At 40.4% G+C, this 11,874-nt stretch overlaps 1 protein-coding gene across 2 annotated transcripts; it reads right to left on the reverse strand.

Moving 5' to 3' along the window:
* Window positions 1-391: 391 nt before the first annotated feature.
* Window positions 392-11,700, reverse strand: LOC118692544 (cytochrome b-c1 complex subunit 2, mitochondrial). 2 transcript variants are annotated; one of them, XM_036392445.1, is made up of 14 exons: window positions 11,581-11,700; window positions 9,714-9,806; window positions 9,435-9,584; window positions 8,913-8,977; window positions 7,892-7,948; window positions 7,423-7,547; window positions 5,984-6,081; window positions 5,508-5,565; window positions 5,259-5,354; window positions 4,192-4,391; window positions 3,825-3,905; window positions 3,172-3,248; window positions 1,491-1,644; window positions 392-641 (listed from the first exon to the last, which is right to left on the reverse strand). In XM_036392445.1, exons 1-14 carry the CDS (start codon window positions 11,683-11,685, stop codon window positions 558-560), a joined length of 1,443 nt encoding a protein of 480 aa, XP_036248338.1. In that variant the 5' UTR covers window positions 11,686-11,700; the 3' UTR covers window positions 392-557. The 2 variants fall into 2 exon arrangements, with proteins under 2 accessions (XP_036248338.1, XP_036248339.1); XM_036392446.2 differs by lacking the exon at window positions 11,581-11,700 and adding an exon at window positions 11,360-11,476.
* Window positions 11,701-11,874: the final 174 nt, after the last annotated feature.

Here is an 11,874-nt window from a genome sequence, read left to right on the forward strand (position 1 = left end):
AAATGATGTATTAGCTATACAAGGCTAATCCCCTCAAAGGCTTCTTCCAGTGCTACTTGTGGAGAAGTCATGGAGAAACAGAATCTCTGCTAGTCCCAAACAAGCAGGAACTGCAAGCTTTGTTTGAAGGCAAGTCTCTTTCTGAATTCATGTAAGGATGGCAGAGACAATCTATCAAGAACTTTTCCTGAATATGCAAGAATATATGGCTAACCAGTGGTAATTACTGCATTTGCCTTCCTTGTGGTGATCATTTTTTACATATTTACCTTTTTTACATTGATCAAAACTCATCTTGTTTTTGCACTGTGGTTTTTACCTGCACTGTACAGAGCCAGATTTATCAGCCTTTTATATACCATTTTCAGTGAAAAAAAACTTCTACACAAAATGTATGAACTCAGCACTTTATTTGATGAGTGCAAGCTCACAATTACTCCAGATTAACCTTCTGAAAGAACTGAATTCATAAATAACAAGTTAGTAGTAATTCATTTAGAACATAAGTGACTTAGAGCTCAGGTCCATCTTGAATCAAATCCATCCCAGATTTGTTTTTACAACTCATCAAGAAAAGGAGTATTTCCCAAATCCCCAGAAGCTGCCATTGATTTCTTCCCACTGAGGAACTTCTTTGCAGCCTGAAAATAAATCAGGAAAGTGGATATGAGGAAATATTCACTACAACAGAGTTGATGCTACTCAACTCATCAGCTTCAAGTTACTAAAACAAAGAACAAATCCTGGCACTACTATAATACACCATCAGGTAAACAAGCCTCCTTTTGCTGTATAAATCTAATTGCTTCTAATGCAGCTGCTCATTACTTTATAATGTGAACAGAAATAGCAGATACAGTTGGATATAAAAGGCATGAACTCTAGAAATGGTTATTCCTAGAATAATTATTACACCATAAAATACAGTGTATCTCATTACTACTAAAGCTATTGCTAGTTGCTGCAATACAAATAAGCAATGACTGTGAAGAAACAAATTTTTTATCTCAGAATTTCTCTTCATGATAGATTTTTAGAAATTAGCTTCACATATAAGCAACAAAATAATGTGCAGTAGCAACAAAGTTACATCTATTTATCACTGAAAGCTTAATTGTTTTATTAAACACACCCATTATTCTAGACTCAGGAATCCTAAAAACCTTGACACAGCATCACCTGCACTGGAACTAATATGAAGTTTTCCATGACCATTAGTTGGCAGTTTTGGTAAATTTAAGTGAAGAAGATGAGAATTTTACGTAATTCCCAGCTACACTAGTTTTACAGTGTATTAAAGAGTCTTCTGTTAATAAAGTAAGTGAAGACATCAAAAGATACCCAGCTTGGATTTATAAATGAGCTGCCTTTTCTATTTTTAAAGACAGAATATGTGTGTGTTTATAAACACACAGAAATGAGCATCAGTTTTCCATAAAAAACCTGACACAGTGATCAAGGAGCACCTGTGGCTGCTGACACATACTTACATTCACAACATCAGCAGTGGCTACAGAGTCGATTTTTTGAGCAGCAGCAGATGGGGATGTGTGTGTGCCAGAAACCAGGGACTCAGAGCCAATTTCATTCAGCAACCCTTTTGAGGTCTCCACTGACATCAAATAGTTGGCTTTCAGCTGATTTCTGCCATCAAAGAAAGCATCAAGAATGAGCAAGCTTGGAAGCCCTGCTATTACCTTCCCTACCACCCCATAAATACAATGAGGTTTTGGTCCTTTTGAACTTCTCAAGATTCCATTTTGAAAGGTGTCCCTTGTCTAATAGGGAAGGATTCTGTGGTTAGGAAAGAGGCACCACAAACAGACCAAGCATGAAAATGACAGGTACTTGAACACCTACTGTCCTCCCACACAGTCAGAAGATCTCTAGCTCAGGAATTTTTCTGTCTGAGGTAACCAGTGCAGTTAGACAAACTATCAGGAACAGTTGCATGCAGAGCAATTTTGTCCTAAGTGACAAAGAAGCAGTGAATGTAAATGCTCAGGCTACTCCTGTAATAGCTCCATGTTTTGTTAAAAGAGTTTATGTTTTTGGTGTTTCATGCAGAATCACTGCTACATATGAAAACCTTATTTTTGTAAGCCAATCCTTCTATTCTGACAACAAAAAGATAGAAAATTATTTATTCCAATAGCTCATTATTAAGTAATTTGGTATTTCTGATTGAATTGCCAGACTCTGCAAATAGAACTGACTGGGTTTGGGTTTGTTGGGTTTTTTTTTTTCAATAAAGGAAAAGGAGGAATATAGGAAATGTATAAAGCCAATCCAGAAAGGAAACTCCAGAAAAAAAAAAGAAAAAGAAAACTAGCCACAGCAGCACTACATGTAACTCCCTAATGCTAGGCAGCTTTGTTAAAAAAGAACAAAACAAAAAACCACAAAACCCACAACACACAAAACAAATAATGCCAGTATAAGAAGTCCAGACTCCACCTTTAGCCACAAGTGACTAAGGCAGAACCAATCATGTCTAGGCCATCATATTTTGGGTGACTATGCTTTACATGGAGTCTTGTATTTTATACCTGCAACACACAAGATTTACATTTTGCTACTTGATTCTGTACTATGTTGTTGTTTTGCACAACTGCAGCTTTAAAAGCTCAGTGCAGTTTAGCACCACTTGGAGACCCTCTCCCCCAATGTTCCTGGGGCAGGTATTTCCAGCACTGGTGTACCATCACAAATTCAGTGCTTTACACTTGCAAACCCTCATTACTCTTTTTCTTTGAAGATGGCACAGATTGCTTATTATAATTGTTTTGGGAATTGCTCAGTGTAACTGTAAAGGGAATTACCTAAATAATGCAATTTAGGATTCTAATTTAAACACATCTTAATACTACAGAGTATGATTAAAATGACAGCACCTGCTGACACTTGCTAATTTCTTACATTGAAACAGTCTTCAGAAAATATTAACACTTCTCTAACAAGTTTTTATTAGGAAATAACACTACTGGAGAATCAGTACAGATTTCAAAAAAATATTAACAGGGGCTCAGTTTTAATGCAGGACTGTGAGTAGTTTCCCATGGAAATAATTACAGGATAAGCTCTGCTGTACAGAATAGTCTGTATGTTTCACAAGTAGCTGCATGTTAAGAAAATTCTCTTTACACACATGAGAGTTCTTTACAGACTTACTTTGCTATTGTGACATCAGCATCAGTGACACCACCCTGAGCAACTGCCTTCACCTGGTTCAAAGCAGCTTTAATGACCTGAGGAAAAGGAAATCATTTAAGATTTCTTCCCACATCAAATTTCAACATATTACTTCTATTATCTGGTATCTTGGAAACTTCAAGGGAAGAGCAGCTGACAATGCAAGGATTGTCTGCCTGAACACAATTCTGAGCAGTTTTATAACAAGACTAAAAACACTGTAAAGTATTCCCAGAAATGCACAAAAGCAGTGTGGATTTTAACTGCACCACAGCATTCATTTATATGGTCTCAACATTTTTCATGTAAGTGCTCAGTTCTGCCAGCTTTAAGAGACAGTTCTTCATTATATACTCTGGCTTACAAATGTATATCAGCAATAACAGTCAGCAATTCAAGGCATTTTATTAACTTCAGTTCATATTATGTATCTGTCCTTCCCATAAAGCAAGTCTCATTCCCAGCTAACAGAGCTAAGTCATAACTGAATATGCAGCATTCTTATACAGGAAATCATATGAAAAACATATGAATTTCCTTTTTTTTTTTTAGATGAATCAGTCACAATCTCAAATCAAAACACTACTTTGAAGGTTATATTGTTAATGCTTAAATTATAATCAGCAACTCACCTCCCTAGCATTTGGAGCCTGGGATATGGTATAAATCCCAAAGAGCCCAGAATCAGAGTAATTAACATTAAATGCAGAAACCTGAAAAACAAACATTATCATTAATTGAGTATCAGAGTAATTCAAGCATTAGAAAATAATTACTATTAGGGTCTACAATACTGTAATTCAAGAAGCTAAACTCCATCTGTGCTGAGAAAAGATCAGACTGGAAGCCCTTCCCTGATACACTGTAATGTGTGCAAGAATGAACCAATTAAGATTCTAGCTGAAGGTAGTTACCTCTCAAAGATAATACACATTTTACTTAAAAATCAGAATACAGTTCCAAAATCTAGACTACAGTTCCAAAATCCTTAGAACTTACATCAAATGGCTGGCTGGTTGCTTTAGCAACACCCTGGGCCAATTTGCTGGTAACACTGCTTCCCCTCTTGACAAGGGGCCCAGCACCCAAAACATACTGAAGGACACTGAAGGCATTTGCTTCTGGGCTCCCAACAACAGCTCCTTCTGCTACAACAGCAGCATGGACAAGGCTATCACCAGTCTGTTTCCTGATTTCTCCTAGAAATACAAGAGAAAAAAGGTAATAGAGTGTTCAATTAGAAACTACTGTACATTCACAGGCATGGAAAGAAACATTTCCCTTCAACAAGAGAAGAGCAAGGCCTGAAGTTACTGCATGCCTCCTCAGGAAGGGAGCATGAGGCTGAAGGTAATTCTTAAAAAGTCTAACATTCAAAATTTTTCTTGCTAGCACACAACCCAGTGCCTTGCTATGCCTTATTTGAACCTGACCCTGAACCACACACAGTGTGAGATGATAAAACTCAACAAATACCCAGAGTCTCCACATAACAAATACCCAGAAAATAGTGTACTTTCTGTTCATAATAATATTTATGCTGGCTTATAGAAACTGAAGTTATTCCAGTCAAATATTAATATTAAATGCTGGAAACTTTCTTTTTCCCCTTCATATCTTTACAGAGACATCTAATACTCCAACTAAATAATAGCTGTTGGTAATGGTCCGAGATGCTGCTCTGAAAGGGCTACACACTGCTTTGACTTACAACATTTAACACATCTTCCCTAAATAGAAATCCTGCCTCCATTTCCTGACAGCCATTCACCTACTCTTACAGGAATTTTAGCAAAACTGCCAAGAGAAACCATTTGGCAGCTTATTTTTCACTTTATAGAAAAAAATGATGTCCCAGGTAAAACTTTGTTGAAGAGCTGGGTTCAGTTTTATCCCAGAACTTTCCATGGTGGAATCTTCTGCTTATTTAAATGGGATATGCACCTGAACTGTCACTTCCAATGCCCAGATTTAGTGCAACTGTATATTTTTCACTTGTAACTTTGAATACTACTATTTATAAACAGAAAATCAGTCACTCAGAATAGATAAAGAAACATCCTTACCCCCTTTATAAACAGCCTTTGCACCAGGAGTACCAGATCCACTTCGGATATTTAGGAATTGCTCTGCAACTTGCTTTAAGGTAGAGTGATATACACCTGCAATACACCAAGTATTTGCAATGCCACTGAAAAGCTACAGCAGTTCAATAAAAGTGAAGCCTATGGTAACAGTTTACTTCTACAGAGAACTCCAATTTCTCCTGCAGTTTTCCCATAGGACCTGCAGTGTTCATTCAGGAACATACATACCTATTCCTACGAGAGCAATTCTTGAACTTGTGAAATTGTTCTGTACAAAATGGTGGAGCTGCAACAGTAAATTCAAATTTTAGGGTATTTTGTTTAAAGAACAAAAATCATGTGTGTTTCTGACATAGCCCCTTAGACTTCTTAGAGCAAATTCCAAAGCTTCCAAAAGGAACTGTCTATAGAATGTAATTTTATTGCATTTCCCAGTGACAACTGCAAAGCCATTTTACACAAGAACACCTGCATCTCATTGACAGCCTTACTGTCAACAGTAAGCCACTGACATTAACCATCTTTTTAAATAAAAATATCAGTTCTGTACCCAGTATTAAAAGTTGCATGGAAATAAATTATTTCAACACCAGATTAATAAGGTAGTAAATACTGGCTGTATATATACTAAATTAATTTTCTCTCACCACCTATTCCTGACAAAAAACTGAAGCAGACATTTAGCACAATACAAAGAACCCTACCTGCTCAGAAGTAATTTTTCCAATTCTGTAGTCTGGGCAATACAAGGGGTTTGCCAGAGCATTTTTATAAGCTGCAGCATGCAAGTTTTCCAGCACTCCTGAGAGGAACAGTTTCAGATAATTAACACAAGATCCACATGTAATGAAGGTTATGAATGAAACTAAATGAAGGAGCTGTGCTCCACTTTAAGGACCATACAATTTTCAAAAGCAGGTCTGGAATAATCCAATTCATAGGGAAGTTTCCAAATCCTTGGGCTAGAGCAATCTGGCCTGAGGCCTTCTGTTCTTTAACTTACTAAACAGTACCCAAAATAAACTTATATATATAGTAACATAGATGCTCAACACTTTTTGGCTTCAACAGCGAGCTACAAATGCAATCAGTGTTTAGAAGAGGGGAGCAGCATCCTATTAATTATCATCTTCACTGTAGGCAGCCCTTGTTCTTCAGAAAGAACAGCTCTCTAGAATACTGTTTGTAGCTTTGTGAGGTGTCTCATCTATCTCCCTGCTCAGATGAAGGATGTCAGTGTCTTCTCATCAGTTTTTTTGCATTCCAATAGCATTCTAGTAATTCCTGTTTTGATATTCTCCTTATATTTGCTCACACTTTTTCCTCAAGAGAAAGATTCCTTTCTTTATAGTTCTGTTTCTGAACATAACTAACTGAAAATATTACATTACTATGAAAACCAACCTGCAGTTGATATAAGTTAAAAAAAAAATACGACTAATTTTAAAAAATAGCAGCACTTCAGTTATGAGCCACAGATTTTTTCCAACATTACACTGTCACCTTCAATGGGTTACAAAGGTAAACATGCTTCAGAGTGGTACAAATTATTGTTTATTGAGTAAAACTACCTGGGTGATCTTGGAGTATGAGTTAATAACACAACATATGCTGGAATAGGCTTGATCTGAGTGAGACTGTGTTGTGTTTCCTCTTTGTTTTCCCTTAAACACAGAAATCTAAATTTACAACCCTAAAGCTGGAACCCATTTTCAGTGTGATGAAAATACATACTGTTTTTATACCAAAATAACCATACAAATTCAAGGAGTCTGTAGGATACTATTTTCACAGCTATGAGTAATACCTAAATATGGTTTTCAGAACACAAGCTTCTGCAAATACATTGTCAACAACACTTATGACTTGCACATTCTTTGGTTGTACTTGAGAAGAAATAAAAATGTAAAATGGAAGCTGTCAAGGAGAATGGTGTAAGATGTCTTCAGCATGTTACTTGCTAAATGCTACCACAGGTTGGAAAAATCTGTGTATTAAGAAAAGTTCCATAACCCCAGAAAGAGCATACCTATCAATAAGCTGAAAAATTCAATGTTCATGTGACAGAGCAAAATGGAAACTGTTTTTTTATTTTGAAGGAACTCCTGCAGAGCCAATACACTGGTTCAAAAAATACACTTACCAACTTGAGTATTCTGACGTGCAATTGTTTTATCAACTTTTAATTGTGGCTGAAGAGCAGCTACTTCCCATGGTCTGAACTCTGGTGCTGTGGTGACATTCAGGAGATATTCCATCACTGTATCACTAGATAAAAAAAGGTACAAAGGCATTAAACACAACTAACATGTGCTTCTTCTGCAGTTGAAAGCAATTCAAATTAATCTGCAAGCAACATGTCAACAACAAAACACATCACTCAAGCCAGAGCAATTATCAGCACTGCTGTACAAAGTAGGAGAATTCCATTCTGTAGCATTTGTATGCTCAGTAGCCTGACATAGAAGTTGAATATTAATATAGTAATTTACTGATTTATTACAAAAGCATGAGAACAGATATTCCTCCCACCCTGTAAAATGACAGGTCTTCACCACCAAGCAGTGTTGAAGAAGGCAGTAATTCCCTTTCTAGCCCACCCAGGTACCTACACATAGTCTCGCAGACACTCAACAGAGTAAGCCATCGTCTCCCTCGTTGCGTGCACACTGCATGAGAAAAAAACCAAAATCCATTGCAGCAAAGAACACAGAAGTGAATCTTCACACATACTCCCCATTGATCAAATTCATCAAGATACAGACTGCAGTAACTACTTAACCTTAAATCTGTCTGGGGTGACTGTTTAAACACATACAGAGCAGAAACAGATTTAATTAAAACTCACATCTTCAGTATTCAAGTAATAATATTCAAAGAATAACAAGTGAGTTGTGACCATCGGAATTTAAGATACCACAATAATTCAAGGTAAAACAACAAATGAGGTTGAATAACAAAACATGGGAAAAGAAGTGCATATGTATTAAATAAAGCAATTTAGAAATTACTCTCTTTGGGCAGAAAATATGGTCGATGCTTCCCTTTTCCTTCAACATATTTGTTACTGACAGGACCAGAAAAAGGGTAGAGTCATAAAACTCTATTTTTAACCAAATTCTAGATAAGATGATCTTACTGGATGATTTCAAGATACACTGAAATAAAGCAGGTACAGTGAAATCCCTCTTTTATTCCTCTTAGTCTTGTTTTCTAGGCTTAAAACCCCCAATTCACAACAGCTAACTACTGTCTGTACTGCTCCCAAGGTTGCAATCTATTCACAAAAGATGAAGGAAGAAAAAGCAATCTACTGACTTTGAGAATAACTTTTTCCTAAAGTCTGCAAAGGCAGAAAGAAAATTAAGCTCCAAGACAAATTATATTTCTTCCATGGGCACAATATTTATATTCTGTTTATTTAAAGGTGTTTCTAAGATACAAATCATGAGCTCATCCTTGAAGCTTAACAGAACAAAAAGTACAAGATCTTCCTTGGCAACATTCACTATTCAAGTACCCCGATGAGCTTATCCACCTACACATTTTGTGTTTATTGTCTTATGTTTCCTTCAGTCCTAGAGCTCCTGTGCATCTCAGCAACACAGATTATCTTTCTATGTGGGTACAAACCTCAGGCTGCCCCCAACAGCTTCAATGCCACGAGTGATCCGGAAGGAGGAAGCTCCTTTAGTAGTCTATTAAACAGACAAAAAAAGGGCAACTTACAATTCTAGCTGTTTAAAACACAGATACTGAGTTGATGGCAGCATTAAGAGAAACTACTCAGAATTATTCCACAATGCACAAAACTGAGTTTGTATCAACCACCTGAACTAATTATTACTGCAGCTTAAATAGAATTAGTTATGTGTATATTTGAATACAAATATACTATATATACATATATCTATCTATCTATCTAGTTTAAGACACCAGAGGAAAGCACAATTATAAATGAGTATTACTTCCCATCTTCCAGGACACACTATCATTTCTCCCACACTGAACCACATAACCAAGTACCACTGTACATTGTTCTCCACTTCCTAAGATCTCTTACATTAAATTTTACCATACCATTTATTTTTGCAATAATAAACTTTGACCATTTCACCTACTGTCAACATAATAACAAGGGCAATAAACACCTACCAAATTAGATGCAAGACGAAGCAGGTGAGTAGTTCCCAGGTTACTGGTGGTTTCATATCTGCTGCCTGCTTTAATAAACACACCAATTCTTGAAACAGGAGAAAAGTTTTCCAGAGATGCAATAACTAAGCCATTTGGTAATTTTGTGATCTGTATTAAAAAGAAAAATACCTTTGTTTTCATTCAGTGGAAGTACTATCACAGCTCTGCTTTGACCGAGTTTTAAAAAATAAATTTAAAAGAGAGGGGGAAAAAACCAACTTGTATTTTTATACTGACCTCAAGATCCTGAGACGCTGGAGATAATTTCACCTTTGCTGCAGTTGGTGAAGATGAAACTTTAGGAGCTACTTTCAGTGAGTAAAATCTCTTCTAAAGGAGAAAGCATAAGAGAATGGATTCCCTTAATTAGTTCGTCAAATTTCCTTAAATACTGAAAAATAATCAGACTTTAAAGTAGAAATACAATGAAGGACTTTCAACACTGGAGTAAAAACAGTGACGTGGAGGCAAGTCCCCAGACTGCAGTTAGGGCCTCTTAAAATCGGTCCAGAGGAGCCCATGAAGATGATCAAAGGACTGGAGCACCTCTGCGACACAGACAGGCTGAGAGAGCTGGGGGGCCCAGCCTAGACAAGGTTCCAGGGAGACCTCCCTCCAGCCTTGCAGTACCTTCAAGGGCTCTTGAAAGAGATAAAGAGGGACTTTTTACACAGGCACATAGTGACAGGACAAGGGGAAATAATTTTAAACTGTCACAGAGTTATATTAGATTTTAGGAAGAAATTCTTCCCTGTGAGGTGGTGAGGCACTGGAACATGTTGTCCAGAGAATTTCTGCATGCTTCATCCCTTGAAGTCTTCAAGGCCAGGTTGGACAGAGCCTGGAACAACCTGGTCTACTGTAAGATGTCCCTACCCATGGCAGGGGGCTGGAGTCTCTAACGTCCCTTCCAACTCAAATCATTCCATGATGCTAGGATTTTAATAACCAGAAGCAGTCCTTCACAGGAAGAGGTGAGTACCACAAGAGCCCTGCATTCAGCAGTTGGCAAAGAAATGACAGAAATGACAAGACTGCTGATTTCAAATCTGAAATGCTATTACTTTCCACTAGCTTTAGAAGTTCCTTATACTAGTAAATTTACATATTACTCTCATTAAAAGATAACTTAATTCTCATGCATCTCAAGGTGAAAACCGAGTGACAGAAACACCACTGCACTGGGCTGTACCGATGTCAGTGATGTAATTCCCATTGCTTCACCAGAGACTGTTCATTGTATGAATCTAGGAAAACCTCCTTTGCTCCCTCACCAAGGGTTTGGTAAGAGACCTAGTCTTAAACTCTACTTATTTATGAACCACTACCGCATATCTAAAACTGACTCACACGCTGTCACTCAGAGGTCATTCTCCATCCCGCTGGAGCGCATTTCCAGCGCGCATCCAGCACAGGTCCTACCCAGCTGTCCGCCAGCTCCGCGAGAGCCTTTGGGCAGGAGAAGCCCTCTGCTCCCCGGCCGCCCGCCCCCAGGACGGGGCAATGCCAAGGGCACCGCCTCATCTCAGGCAGCTGGAGCTTCTGCAGCGCGGCGGGATTCCCTCGCCTCCCTTCTCTCCGTGCCCCGTGCGCCGCTGCCGGGGCGGCTCTGCCAAAGCCCGGGGCCTGTCTGACCTTCAGCCGCCGTCCCGCCGCGCCGCCCGCCCACCGGCCCGGCCCCGACCCCGGAACCCACACGGACCCCGCGGGCAGCCCGACAGCCACGACCGCCGCCCACCGCCCGGCTCACCGCCCCGGGCTGGCCGGGGTCAGGCTCGCCCGCAGCCCCCGGGCCCAGACAGCGGCTGTCACCGCCAGCTGCGGCTGTCACCGCCAGCTGCGGCTCTCCCGCACCGCGCACGACGCGCCCGGATCCCGCTCACCGAGAGGGAGCAAGCGGCCACCGGGAACCCCTTCATTGTCCCGCGCCCCTCGGCTCGGCCCCGGCCAGGACAAGATGGCTGCCCCGGAGGAAGACCCCGCCTTCCCGGCACGCCCCGCGCCGCGCTGACCTTCCAGCGAGCGCACCGCGAACTCGACTGCTCCGGCGGGCGGCGCGCCGGGCGGCAACAGCGCCACCGAGCGGGCACCAGGGGCTGCGCACCTGCGGGAGTGTCGCCCCCTCCCGGGCACTGCGGGCCGTGACACCCTGCGGCGGGCGGGGTCCCGGTGCGACGGTCCCTCGGGAATGTGCCCCGAGAATGTGCATATGCCCCGGGAATGTGCCCTGGGAATGGCCCTCCGGAATAGCCCTCGGGGCGCCGGGTGCCGCTGGACGGACTGTCCCTCAGGACGCGAGATCCCAGGCTGGCTGTGCCCAACCTATGTCAGGGCCATTCCGTGGAGTTCGCAGCCGCCTTCCCCCCGAGCACTGCCTGGGTGAGGCGGGACAGCCCCG

Source organism: Molothrus ater, chromosome 16 (assembly GCF_012460135.2).
Source record: "Molothrus ater isolate BHLD 08-10-18 breed brown headed cowbird chromosome 16, BPBGC_Mater_1.1, whole genome shotgun sequence".
NCBI classification, from domain to species: Eukaryota; Metazoa; Chordata; class Aves; order Passeriformes; family Icteridae; genus Molothrus; species Molothrus ater.